The 14,919-nt window shown below is 40.9% G+C and overlaps 1 protein-coding gene across 2 annotated transcripts in view; it reads right to left on the reverse strand.

Moving 5' to 3' along the window:
* Nucleotides 1–14,919, reverse strand: part of LOC128146791 (V-set and transmembrane domain-containing protein 4-like) — a 94,981-nt gene that overhangs the window by 56,875 nt on the left and 23,187 nt on the right. For both annotated transcript variants that reach the window (XM_052798552.1, XM_052798553.1), the window contains exons 6-7: nt 12,390–12,502; nt 11,473–11,534 (exon numbers count right to left, since the gene is read on the reverse strand). In XM_052798552.1, coding sequence (XP_052654512.1) covers nt 11,473–11,534; nt 12,390–12,502 — 175 coding nt within the window. The remainder of the gene's footprint in view (nt 1–11,472; nt 11,535–12,389; nt 12,503–14,919) is intronic.

Raw genomic sequence — 14,919 nt, forward strand, 5'->3', positions numbered from 1 at the left:
AGAATTGAGTTACTGTCATTCCAATGGGATTTCACCACTTTTGCCGTGCTATAGATGAGTTCAGAGTTTAGAACAAAGGCCATACCACCAAAGCTGTCTGATGTATTACAGTGGTTGAGTTTTAGACTTAAAACTATAAAACTTAGCTAAGAGAGATGTTATCAAGACAATTTACTGAACAATTTTCACGTGGGTGACAGGAGAGCTTCCTACTGCTATTGGGGACTTCATCCAGACTCAGAGTGGTGGCTTTGAAGAAGAAAGTCTTGTCTTGTGTTCCTTTGTGTGTATTAGCTCATCAGCTGGGAGTGGGTTATTCATAACAAATTCACCTCAGAAAATGTAGCAACAAATAAAAGAGTTGCTGTGGAATTGTATGTGGGGCCCTAGTACTTGAAATAGATTTCAGTTCATCTGTAGAAGATTAAAGTCTGTGCTTCCTGAAGAAGGGAGAAGCGCTAAGGCCCTGTGCAAGTGAAGAACTGGAGAATTTGTTCTTTTATCTTTTCAGGTACTGTGTTCTACCTGAATATAACTGGTGTCCTCAAGTTTAAGCCTAAAAAGGACAATTAAAACAAAAAAAACCCCATTTCAGCCATGCAAATTTTTGCAGTCACAAGACTATACCTCATAGGAAAGGTTGCATCTCTAAGACCAAGAAAGGCTTTGCCAGTTGTAAACTGAAAACTGACTCAAAGTTCATAAACCAAGATTTTCCATGCAGTATTTAAATGTTATAATGAAGAAATTGACAATATTTTCCAATGCCAAGAGTTTCCTTTATGTTTTATTTACTGCTATTTATTTCTTTCTGATTTAACATAAATGACTCCTGTTTCCTTGAAATGTGTTTGAATAAATATGATATTGTTTTCTGGCTAAAAAGATAAACATCTAATATCCTCTGAAATCAGTCCCTGTGCTCCCTTGCTTCCTGTCTTTTGCATTGCTCTGGAATCCTCTCAGTTTGCCTTGACAGTTGCTCACACTCTATATTTCAGATTGTTTCCCCCTGGGTGGATCAGTTTACACTTTTCCAGCATTAATTTAATCTTATTTCTTCTCTGCAGATCCGATCCTGAAATACTTTGTGCAGCTGCTGCTGCAAGTGGTGTCGTTGAAGTCAGTTGATCTGTGCGTGTGAGTAAAGGCCATTTGCAGGCTGTCTGCAGGTCTGTAATCTTTGTATTTGATTATTCACATGGTCTTTCCTCCCCCCCCCCCTTGCATGGGTAGTCCTATTTGATCTCAGCTTCTAGTCCTCATTCACTAGCAAATGCGCCACTGTTGACTACACAGAAAATTTCCTGCTTTCGTTGAATTCTCTTGTGTAATGATGTAAAAGGATGTCCTGTGGATCCCAGCCTGATCTTGTATGTAACAGAATTAGAATCACACATTTCTTTTCTTTGTTTGTGTATCAGGACTGAACTGAACCACAGTGTTTAGAAAGACATCATCTGTCCTATCCTGGCTTTGGCGGCTTAAAGAGTTAGAAAATACTCTTGGTCAACCGCTTTGATACTTATCAATTATTATATTCCCCTCTTCCTTCTAGCCTGAGAGTATTAGCCTCAGTTTCTAGACACTTAAGTTGTTTTTGCCTTTTATGGTATGTTAAAGATTCCTTTTGAGATCTCAAAACTATATGTGCCCACCTATTCAATAGGTAGAACAGAGGCTAAATACAGGAGTTGAGGCTGGACATCACAATAACGTCAGCAAATGTTGAAGATTTTCTTCTCAGTGTAGTCTCTCATCTAGTCTCTATTTGAAGGTATTGGGAGTTTTGCTGCCAACTTCAGTGGGTGTCACCTCAGACCCTCAATGCAGAATGATATAGTGCATGTGAAAAGCCTCCTAAAAATGAATCTGATAAAACTTTCAAACAAGCTGTTAGTCACTGCCAGAGTAAAACTCTACATTTCCTAAGACTGACCCAGTGCATCTTTTGAAGTAGAAATATTTTCATTGTTCTGTAGAAATCAGTTTCTCAGAGCAAGCTAAATCCGTATATGCTTTCCCCTTTGCTGTTTAATTGTATTTCATGTTATGTTTCCATTTAGAAAATGCCGCATGTCCTAAAATAGCCACCCCAACGCCCAGCTCATGTAAATTTTAGAACTAAGATTTATGAAATCATATTGTCCAGGTGTTTTATTATATTATCTCAAAATTGCATTGTTTTCCAGTGTAGATTATCTCTTTATTCTTACTTTATTCTATTATGTTTGGATATGAAAAATAACACTAGATTCCCCAAAACAAGTCATTGGGCAGTAGTGGCTGATGTGTTGCTTTCATACATTTTTATGATGTTCCTATAGTAAACATAATTTAATAAAGCCAAAACACACTAAATAAATAATTGCATCTAGAAAAGCAATAAAACCAAATAAAATTAGTACTTTCATAAGTGGAAAAGGTACTTCAATTACTGCTACAAGCAACAGCACACCATAAAATGTGTAGAATAATTTCCCTTATGCATATTTCTAGTATGTAATAATTTGATTGAAAATATGAGGAAACACACAGGAGGTTCAAAATTGTGAAGGGTATACAGTTTTCAGCAAAGGATGCGTAATAACAGTGCATGGAAGCCAACACTACTTTAAAGTACCTATGGTAGCCAGGGTTTTATTCCATATACTCTTCTGTACTTCATTTATCAACCACATGTTTAATTTAATTTTGCTGGTTTGTTTGTCCAAAAACAATTTTTTTTGAACGGGCAGGGAAAGAAAACTAATTCTACGATTTCATATCTCATTTGGATTGGATAGCGTTTTGGCAGTGTAAACCTGGAATCCTGCCACCACCTCCTTTTTGGAACAATAGCGTGACTTTAATAACTGATGTTATAGGTGGGACTGATACTAGGGCAGAAGAGGAAGAGACAGTGAATGACTAGCCATTCACCTCTCTCTTTCCATCCTGGCTCTTCACTTAGGAGGTCATTGGGATTTCTATGGCTACAACACCCTTTCCTGAAAAATTCCATCATTGTTCTAAAATAACATTGAAATGATTTCTTCAAATAGAATTCTATTCCATTGTGACATTTCTAGATACAGTCTTTATCTTGTATCTCTGTCTTCTCATCTTGGGATCACACACTTTGCACAAATACGAATTAGGAAGAGTCATCATTTTCCAGTGTATCTTCTGGCAAATGCAAAATGATCCCTCTTCCAGATTTCTTCCAGTTTAATTTTAGTTTATTCCAGTCACATGGGCAATTATTCGAATGAGTTCACTTATAGGAACATTTTTCTTAATAAACAATCTGCAAAGTCTATCATGTGAGTATTTAAAGGAAACTAAAGTATGTGTATACATAGTTTTGTTTTTATTGAGTTTGTCCAGTATATAAACGTGTTAGAAATTACCTAGAAGGGTTGGATTTTTAATGCAAATTACTCTGATTTTTATGTCATGATTACCAGGAATAAATTTAACTTGTCTGGAAAAAAGAACTGATGTCAACTTGCACTTACGGATTGCTGTAATCTCATTGTTCCATGACCACACCAGTTATCATGAAGATGACAAAATGAATGTGAATTTCTAATTTAAAAAAAAAAAAATTTTCCCCTGATTCTAGTTTACTATCAAAAATAAGCAGAAAAGGGCTCAATTCCCAGTTCACTTCAATCTTATATATTTTAGTGACTATTGCTGCAGACATTTGCCTTGGAATTCAGTGTCTATATGATCGCATGTGATGGTTTTTTTGGGGATATGATGCAGAAGGATTTTAACATGGACCAGGGCAAGAAAACTGTTTATAGACCAAACTGAATTTTCACCTCTAAGTTCTCTGGATTTAACAAGCATATGTCCCAAGTTCCAGTCAGAGCTTCATAATATTTTTAGTAATCCTAATTTCCTGCAGCAAGACTTGAAAATGAAACCCCACCCTCACTGGCATGCCCTGTGCTCATGGGTGAATCTATTAGGTTAGCAAGGATAAAACCTTGCCAATTATGCATATGTTTGCTGGTTTGATTGCCAATACATGGCAAATTGCCACCTATGGACTGGCCATGCTGTGCTGCTGGGTGCACACTGCGGTGCCAGGGGGATGCTGTAGGAAATGTAAATGCGAAAGGTACAGAGTCAAGAGGTGGTAGTAAGGTTTTTTTGATCCAGTCTCTAGGAATTGCACTCCTTTCCAGGTTACTCCACAGCACAAAGAAAGCAGCCCTGCCGCAGTGTCATGAAGTAGCTCTTTCTTAGCAAGCACATGCTGGAACTACCATTTTTTCTCTCCCTTTCTCTTGCAAAGGCCAAACTCAAATCTTTGGCCTTTTCCCTTTCATATTTGAGAAACATCCTGGTTTGTAGTCACACTCAGTAAAGAGCTCCACAGGAAAAATGCGGATACTGTCCAGATGGCATGGCCCAGGAGCATCCTGTGTCCCTGCCTGAGCACACTCAGTCAGAAAGTGTCTAGACAGGACTCTCCAGGCCAACTGGATGGGCTTTGGCCACAGGGACAGACTGTTGCTTCTTTCTGCTTGAATGCCCAGATGGGAGGAAAGTGCATACTACGTGCAGCCTAAGGAAAGGGGGCTAGCCCATCTTTTCCTCTGCATATCTTCTTTTCATAAGCATCCTTTTTTTGAAGCTGTGGGAGGGAATGGCGTACGGCTGCCAGCTTGGCTATCACCGGAGGGTCAGTTATGGAGGTAAAGGCAAGAGTGTGCTGAAGTGAAGATTCAGTATGTTTGGTGGACAGGCTGCAACCCCCTTGTGTGGGCCACTGGGACAGGGGGAGACAGCACGTGCTAGCAGTGAGGTTAGGCAGGCTTTTGCAAAGTTAATAGTGAGAAAACTCACTGTACACTGTAACTTCAGAGAGAAAAGCATTAGCCTTCGACAGTCCTTTTTTTTAATATACACTGGAAAATCACTCTCTCTAGAATGTGTCGTCTTGTGCTGAAATCAGTAGTACTCCTCGGGGCCACAGATACACTTTATGCTCAAACCCTATGAACTTTGGTGGGATGGCTCCTTCATTAAGGTAGTAACTTAACTCAGGAGTCAGAAAGAGATCTTTTTTTTTTCTCTTTAGTGCTTCGAGAGTTTACTAATGTCAGTGTCTTAATTGCAGGCAGAAATCCAGAGATTCCCCTGGAAGAGAGGAACTTCAAAAATTACTTCTGCAGACCTTCATGTAAATCTGAAGCTAGATCTGCAAGATGAGTTATCCCCTAGAAATGCAACTGTTGGCCAGTAAGAGTGCTGAAATATCAAGGGAGCTGTTGTCTTTGCAGTGCCAAAGCTGAGAAATAGGACATTGGGAAATATGGAGAGTAGGAAGTATGACTTTTAGTGGCACTATCAGTTAAAAAGGACAGGTTGTTTCCATTAAGATGCCTATTTTTCACTCCCTAGAGTAAAAAATACTTCCCAGACTCCCTGGAAACAATATTTACAACAATTTGTGAAGCCTCTTTCAGCATTGCATCTCAATTTTGCTATTGAATCCCACAGAAGTGATGATAACAAAGTCAGGGACAAAGATGATTTACTAAGTCCCATTGAATGATTTTATTTTAAAGAAACAGAATCCCAAAAATGTAGGGCAGGTAGTGACTCTAAGGGGTGAGCCATTCCACTTTTCTTCATTAACAGAAGTAACTATACCTGGCAGAGGTTTGTCCAGCCTGTTTTAACAGCTTTTGGGGAAGAGCATCATCACCTTTGCTAACGCTTTATTCCTTTTACAGTTGCAGAATTATTCCTAGATTCTAAACCAACATTGCTGGAAATCAGGCTGATTTCTTCTTATCCTTCAAAAAGGCCCAAGGAAGTAATTAAAGGTTTTCAGTTCTCTGGTGACACTTCTATTACTCCAAATGTCTTATCACACAAAAATCATCTGCTGTGGGATTTTGTAAATACACAAGTCTTGGCACAATTCCAGCAAGAGATGTTATGTATTTATACAAACTGTTCCTTCTTGGGAGTAAGGATAGCAACCTGTGATCTGAATGGGAAAGCAGGCATAACTCAGTAGTTATGAGTATGTTGTGTTCTGAGTGTCAACCTGAATGTGTAAATGATATTAATGTTCTTATGGACATTCGCATCTTAAGGAGAGACTGCAAACAAAAAAAAAAAGGATTATTCATCTCACAGATAGAGAAATTATGTGGACTGGATAGAAATATTCAAGAATCACAGGGAGTCAAGGAAAAAAATGTTTACGACTCCTTTGTATATCATATGTACAATGTTACTTGAAGTCTGTGGAGATCAATAATACCTTAAGAAATTGGGAACTTAAATCATCACCCATTGTTATATATTGTGGAGGAAACAACTCTTCTAACAGAGGGTGGCATAGCTTTTAATTTAAAATCATCCAGGAGAAAGGAAGACCTGATTGTTCCCAGATCCAAAATCCACAGATTACTGAACAGATATATTTCACTTCCTTTTTCTTTCTCAAGGAAAGGGCCACTAGTACCTACAGGTTAAGAATAGTGAGGAATCCCACTAGTTGCACAAAAAACCTGACTAGCCTACCTTTCCTAGCTATTTTGATGCATATGGTAGTGTCCATATTGCCCAGTTGAAACCAGGACAGGTATAAGACTGGTTTAAATGACATAGTGCTTAATTGTAAGATGAAAAAGAAGACAGGGAAAAAAATCAGTTTGTCCATCAAGTACAATCTTGCAATGTGTAAATTTGCTCCCAAGTTGCAGTGAGGCTGAAGCTGCAGGGCAGCAGGCTGGAGCCCAGCTTAGAAGGCACAAATTTCCCAGCAATCAAAACCCAAAAGCAGCTCTTTACATTTCAGAGCTCTGACGTGGTAATCAGACTGCAGACAATTCACTTGCACATCTAGACCCCTCTCCCAAAAGGACTCCAGGATCATTGGTTCTGATATACAGTGGATCTGGTTGGTTTGTTGTGCAATGGGAAACGTACTCCTGAAACCTAAAAGTCAAAAAGATTTTTCAGGTGAAGGAAACTTAAGCTTCTGGGCAGCTTTAGGAGCACCTGTCTTCATTGCTTGATTCAGGAGTATACACCAATGTAGAACACTGAGCTAAATGTGTAATGCTGAAAGCTTGATTTTGCTGAGTACATGAAGATGATGAGACCAAGTCACAGCCTTCTCAGTTCCACAGGTGTCAAACCTATGTCAAGTTCCTGCTCAAAACACCACCCTTCTGCTTTGTGGACATGGTGGGAGCAGGGAAGCTGTCCTTTGAATGAATACTTGCAAATTCCAGACTTTCAGACATATTACTCACTACAGAGTAAGCACTTTCAGCACAGGGACTGTCCTGACCTGCACTGGCTGGCACTCAGCACATTGTCAGCACTTAGCCTATAATGGTATATAAGGATGGGATTTTCAAAGCTGCAGAAAGAAACCTGTGCTTCCCATTTCTGTTACATCTGTTAAAACCTGGGAATCCAGATCTCTGAGCTGGCTTTGCAAATCTCAGCATAAACTATGTAAGTGGTGCCTAAAAAAGGCAGGCAGGTAGAATGCGTGCCCAAGATTATGCTTTCACTCAAAGTTAACAAAATGAATTCCAGAAATTTCCCTCAGTCTTAGATAACCATAAGCCCTTCCTGTTTCTCAGGTAGCTTTTACATCATCATCATCAAAAGAAAATCTCTGCAATGGTGGGGTGCCAGGCCACCAATGATCCAATCCATGCTGAGATAAGCAATGCTGTCTATGCTGTATGAGCTGAAGGTAGAAGGATGCTTCTCCTAAATAGCTCAGCTATGGTTACTGAAAGCACTCTGCTTCAGAAGTCACACAGGACCAATCTGTATTCTGTGGTGGGGAACAAGAGAAGCCAGATACACTCTAGTAAAGAGGTTATTCAAGAGGTTAGTCAGTGTAGGAACAGCAGAAGCCAACTCTTATGTACTGTGTGCTTTACATGTACAATGTGTTTGAAGAAGTAAGCCCAAGGGGATCATTTGTAATACAGGATATACCTACTTCATTTCAAAGTGGGATGATTATATGACTTAGCAGAGGCCACATAAGACAGCAGCAAAATCAGAAAGGTTCCCTATAGCCTGTCTTATCTGTGCAGGTATTCCTCCCCTTAAAATTTAGTGTGAAAATGATGAAGTCAACAAAAATTTTGTATAAGTAAAGATTACAGGATTTGGTCTAACCTGAAGTCGTGTCCTTCCCATTGGCTCTAGTGAATCACACAGGAGCTCCTAAGCTTGGTGGTGCAAACCTTCATGAAAAGACACTGAAACCTTTTCATTTAGATGATGTTCTATAACTGGCACTCTTGGGCTATGACAACTAATCTCTAGGAAGCAATGAAAAACTTACCAGAAAATTTGGTTGAGGAAGTATAAGATTTATCTCTACCAACTCAAAGGGCTAAGTACTTAAGGCTATAGCAGAACAGCCCTTAGAGAGCAGAATTTGTGGGTCCCCAGAATTTTATTCTTCCTAATGACTCTCTGTACTTCTTGCATGCTATAAAAACCATCCCTTTTTGCATTTCAGCATCTCTATTTCCTTTGATCTGTACACATTTCTCATTGATGCTAATAGAGAATGACACTGATGGGGAATATTTTTGCAACAAGGGGAGCATAGAATTGTTATTCTGGCTAAAGCAAAAGCAATATGACTTAAGCAGAGTTTTTAAAAGGCTTTACTCAAGGCTGTGCAATTGAACACAATATTAGGCTTTCTCTCTCATTTTTGTTTTTGGTTTTGTTGTTGTTGTTGTTGTTTTTTAATTTTCATTGAGATTATGTCCATATTTTATCCAGGTTATTGTGTTCTTGTAAAATTATACTGCAACCCACTCTAGCACGTTAACAACAAAAGAAATTCTCTAGCTTATTATAAACATCTTTCAAGAAACCAGAAACACATGTCCTCTGGAAATAATTTTGCTGGTATTTAGGTTATTACAAAAAATTTCCCAAAACACTGGAATTATTTTGTAATGTTCCCTGATACTCTAGCTTGTTTGCTTAGGTTTTCTAGAATATTGTCCTGGTGCCCTGGTGTGGTACGTTCCTTGGATCGCACAGAGAAGCTGCAGAAGAAGTCCAGAAACTCAGCAATTTGAGTCTGTCTCTGAAGTGACGATTACCTAGTAAGTATGTTCTATCAGTGAAAAAGGACCTAGTGCAGACACCAGCTGTGCAATAATTACAGTTGGAAAGAAAAAATTATTTCATCCTGCAGAGATTTGGCAGGATGATGATAATACTTTTTTGCCCCAAAGTAGACTGAAGATTTAAAATCTGAGAAATTGTTGAGAATTAAAAAAATGGGGAGGCAAGTTTGCTGAAAAGCAATAAAATGTTTCATTTAGATGAATTTGATATGTCTTTTTCTCTGTAATTATTACAATTTTGTATCTTTGTTGAAACTTCTTTTACTTCAATTAGTCTGATTTCCTCACCAAAAAATCATTTAAAAGCAGAAAAAATGGATTTTTTTTTTCTTTTTCCTGAGAATACTAAAACATAGAGGTTTAACCAACTGTGTTGTAAAGGGAGGCAAGAGGAACAGAAATGGGAAACAGCTCTGGGGATTGTCCTGCCCAACTTCTGGATGTGCCTTAAAGACTGACTTGGGTTTAGTTTACTTTGTCCTTTATTGCACTTTATTGCTAGGTGAGTTTGGGTCTTGAAAATCCTTTGGATGGTATTTGTTGGATTACTTTTTGACTTAAAACTAACTCACGTCCATAGATCGTGTGTTTTCTGCAGGCTGTGATGTCTCTCCAGGTGCACTCTGAGGTGAAAAATTAAAGGGAAAAGAGCAACATATGGAAACAGCTGCCAGACTCAAGTCCAACAGCAAGGCATTAAAACCAAGTCTGCTGGCTGCACATAGCATGTGGCTCCTCAGTCATGCTAGGGAAGACAAAGCTGATTCCATTGTTTGAAAAGGCTTTATTCCTGCCCACCTTCAAAGAGTTTGAACCTTGACTGGGGTTGTGTAGCAGGAAGGGAAAAGCCAACAGCTATTTGTGGCCCATATCCTTGGATTTATTCCAGAAAGAAAAAGCATGTGGAAACAGATTTACCTCAAGTTCAGCATGTGTTGATGTGCTTTATTGACCTGCAGGAAGAGTCTGAGTGCTTTAACTATGAGAGCTTTTCCTAGGAGGGCTAAAGACTAACTGATTTCTGATGTAGCTGTGTGTCTGGGTGCAGTGATTAATGCAGTGTGCACGCAGCAATGGGTGGCTGTCATACCCTGATGCCAAGTGCTTTCATCTGTGTCTTTGTCCTCTTAGCATAGCATTGGCCTGACACAATTACCTACATGGATGTTAGGTTTTTTTTCATGGACTTTTAAAACTCTGTCTTTTCCTCTGTTGAAACCTGACCTGTATGAGCAGAGCCTGGCCAAGGTGCAATCCCTGCAGGACCAGCAGAGGAGAGGTGAGCTCCATACCCAAGCAGCAGTAAAGCCTAAGATTTTTAGCTGAGCTGTTCGCAAGTCACCTCGCGTTGTGCCCAGGTATCCTGGGTTGTGCCCTGACCATGCTTAGAAGGGCAGAGGTTCTTTCCTGACAATTGGTGGGAAGGTTCCCAATTCTAACCCTCATCTGAAAGTGAAGCCATCACAGAGGTGTTTGGGTTATTCACATGGCCTAACTTTAGGCACCCACCTTCACCTAAGTTAGGGAGTTAGTCACTCTGGGCTCTCTCTATTGCCAGAAAAGTGAGAAAGGATCCCCAAAAGGCAATTCAAAGCATCTAGTCTGAATTGGTAGGAGGATCAGGCTCCCACTCTAACACATCTCGCTTTCTATTGACTATATAGGGACCCTAGCAGACCACCCTGTTTATACAGCCAGCTGAAGTTAGCTGGTATAAAACTCTGTCTCTATTACCCTTGGTACTGTTCTGTTACTAAAGCAGAGAAACATCTTTCCACCTATTTGATTTGTCTGGCATGTATCTGCAGGGTTTTTGTTTCAAACAGAAACTCATATCCAACAGAAACTGTCATATGAAGGGTTTTTCTTCCCTTAATATGATCTATATACATCCATCTTATTCCTGCAATTCAGTTATTCCTGACTTACACCACTGTAGGGCAGAATCAGGCTCCCCATTTCTGACTTGAAGTCTCAAAAGCCATGTGACCAGTTCGGTTGTGATTCTGTCAGTAACTGGTATTTTTTCCAAAGCACCAGCTGCCAGAAGCATGTGAGAATCAATAGCAGGTTTCATTTAAGAACAGGCTAAATTTGTAGACACGATGACTGCTAGAAAGCTGGAAAACATGATCCAGTGTAACCTAATGCTCAAAATGAAAAGAGCCAAGATAATTCATCACTTGAAAAAGTGTTACTTAAAAAAAAGACTTGTATGATTTTTAAACCAATGTATAGTTTCTGAACCTAGAGTTCTGGTAACAGTACAGCAATTGTATTGGGAGAGGAGAATATGGAGAAAATAATGTCAGAGAAAATTACTTACCAGGATCAATTTTCTTTGAGGTTTCAAGAGCTTGGGCTTAGGAAAATTATTGGCTATTGGAGCTACAGAAATAAATATTAAGGGATCATTTCATATTATCATCATTCACTGTCATTTTTAGTATATGCATTAACAATTTATAAATTACAGATTAATAGCAGATTAGGAGCAAATAGATGTACTTATACCAGAATTTAACTGTATTTCATGTAACATATTTTATAATGAAACATAGGGCTTATGAATTAGAAAAATTCATAAGTTTAAAGAGTCTGATATGCAAAACATGCTGTTTGTGTGCAGAAGCCAGAGCAAATGTACCCCTTCAGAACTGATCACTTGTGATTCAACCCACAGTAAACCTTCAGGTCCTTTCCCTCCTCTCTCCCAGTGGCTCAGCACTGGCAGTAGTGCTCAGAAAATAAGCCCAAGAGTTTGTGAGACTGACCCCAGAGGCAATCGCAAATGCTCTTTGAAAGTGAGGTCCCCAAGAGGTTGATCTTTATCTGCTCAGCTAGCTTGACTTCTCAAGTGCACCTGCAATTTTAAGAGTGCAATGTGCTGGCTCCCCTCAGTCTATGCCCAACATGAAATTTCACCCTGCCTAATTTGAATCTTCTCTTTAAGCAGGGTCAATATTGCTACAGAGGTTCCTCTCTCTCCTCTGATTAGTGGGAGCTGAGACCTCTTGCTTGGACTTGGTGACTAGCTTTGCAATAGCCAAAGCTGCAGGGAGGTGAGAGCCTGGTCACAGCAGCAGGCACGGGCCATTTCTTCCCCCACTGGTGGGAGTGAGCACAGGTCACCTCACAGGCAGAGTCAGTGGCAGAGTGCAGGAGTCCTGACATCCCGCACTCTGTTGTCCCTCCATGGCTGTGATCAGGATTTGAAATACGTCTGCATCTCTGTTTTCATACCTTTTGCTGGGATAGCTGGTGGCTGCTCCAGTTTCTCTTTCTCTTTCTTTTTCTTTACCTTCTTGGGCTGTAGAGGGGACATGCTTGTCACACTGGTAACTGTCTCCCCAGAGCTGCAAAGCAGAGACCCATATGTGAGGGCAAAATAAAGGCAATGGAGGGAAAGACAGTTCGTCCCAGTGAGTTCATGCAAACACATCACCTTCTACTTGTGAGAGTCCCTGCCCAACAACTTGGATTTTGACCTGGGATATACTGAAAAAACTCTTACAGGGGTTGAAATGCTCTGGGTCTTGCATTTTTTCAGCCATATAGCCTGGCTGAGAAAGTCAGGAGTCTGATCTGTCCTGGTGCAGAAAATGCAAAGTGTCAGTTTAAAGAAGACTCATTTCATAGCTTCTATTCCTTAAAGACATGTATGACCCCACTGCTGCACCCAGGATGAGCTTGTACCCGTATGTCCTGGAGGACCAGAGGCACAGACGGGTTAGGTGACTTGCATAAACTCATACAGAAAGCATACGGCAAAGCAAAATCTTTGATGCGGTTTCTGGGCTAAGACTGGCTGAGGGCCCAGCAGGCCAGGAGGATGTGCAGCATGTCTTCAGACAGCTCACAAACCCACATTCGAAAAAACTAGCTTCTTAAAAGAGGCCAGTGTGCTCAGAACATATAAAATGGAGAAACCATGCCCCAGTCTCTAAACTTGGGCATTCTCCAGTATATCTGTGCTGAAAAAGCACTAGCAGGTATGAGGGAAGAGTACAGGCTACATTGTAAACAGACTCCAATCCAAGACAGCATCTGTGTTTGGACTATTATGGATTAACATGGTCTAAGTCTGGGGTTTTTACCCTTAGCATCTCCCAAAGCCTGAGGCTGTAAATCCTGCTTTGAATCATAGAATGGTTTGGGTTGGAAGGGACCTTAAAGATCACCTAGTTCCAACCCCCCTGCCATGGGCAGGGACACCTTCTGCTAAACCAGGTTGCTCAAAGCCCCATCCAGCCTGGCCTTGAGCACTTCCAGGGATGGGGCATCCACAGCCTCTCTGGGCAACCTGTTCCAGTGCCTCACCACCCTCACAGTGAAGAACTTCTTCCTTACATCTAATCTAAATCTACCCTCTTTCAGTTTAAAGCCATTACCCCTTGTCCTACCACTACAGGCTCTACCAAAAAATCCCTCTCCAGCTTTCTTGTAGGCCCCCTTTAGATACTGAAAGGCCACTATAAGTTGTCCCTGGAGCCTTCTCTTCTCCAGGCTGAACAACCCCAACTCTCTCAGCCTGTTTTCACAGGAAAGGTGCTCCAGCCCCTTGATCATCTTCATGGCCCTCCTCTGGACTTGCTCCAACAGGTCCACGTCCTTCTTATGTTGGGGGCCCCAGAGCTGAACACAGTACTCCAGGTGGGGTCTCACAAGAGTGGGGGGGAATGGAGGGGAGAAGCACCTCCCTCGACCTGCTGGTCGCACTTCTTTTGACACTGACCACAGTGCGATTGTCTTTCTGGGCTGTGAGCGTACATTGCTGGCTCATATTCAGTTTTTCATCCATTAATAACCCCAAGTCCTTCTCCACAGGGCTGCTCTCAATCCACTCATCACCCAGCCTGTATTTGTGCTTGGGATTGCCCTGACCCATGTGCAGGACCTTGCACTTGGCCTTGTTGAACTTCATGAGGTTTGCACGGGCCCACCTCTCAAGCCTGTCAGGGTCCCTCTGGATGGCATCCCTTCCCTCCAGCGTGTCGACCGCACCACACAGCTTGGTGTTGTCAGCAAGCTTGCTGAGGGTACACTTAATTCCACTATCCATGTCACCGACAAAGATGTTAAACGAGGGCTTGGATACGCAGTCATGTTGCAGCGATTGTCACCGTGTGTCAGCTGAGCTGTGGTAAGTGACTGTGCAAGTGCTCCTGGCTTGCAACTAACGTGAAATGAAATTGCATTGGCTTAACCAGTAATGAAAGAAATCTTAACTTACAGCTGGGGTGGGAGGAGAGTGTTATAGCAGTTAGTTATGATGACTACGGTGGTGGAGGTGACTTGGTAAGCAGCTGTTGCTCAGATGCATCTGACCATGGGCTCACCCCGGGAAAGATTAACGCAGTATGGTTGTGGGGACCTTTCTGTTCTGTGCTGGTGAGTTACACCACACAATGGGATCCCACCAGGGTCTCCACAGCCATTACACTGACAACACTGGTTTCAATGAATTTTAAATCATTTGTCCCAAGTTCCTGTTCCTCTCCAGGTTCTTTTGCATAATGAAATATTCTCTTTATATTAATAGAATAAAATATTCAAACTGGGCCAAAGCCTTAATGAAAGTTAAGACGTCTCAGCTATTGCTCACACAAGAATAACAAAATAACAGACATTATCATTTTACATAGCTGTAAATCCAAATGAATGTCACTACCATTGGTAAAAATCACTCTGGATTTACACTTGCGTAGATTACAAAAAGACTCTGGTTTGCTGATTTTCCTGAGTTTTGTTCCATGTACTCAGTCCAAAACAT

The sequence above is a fragment of the Harpia harpyja genome, chromosome 10, assembly GCF_026419915.1.
Source record: "Harpia harpyja isolate bHarHar1 chromosome 10, bHarHar1 primary haplotype, whole genome shotgun sequence".
Lineage (NCBI taxonomy): Eukaryota > Metazoa > Chordata > Aves > Accipitriformes > Accipitridae > Harpia > Harpia harpyja.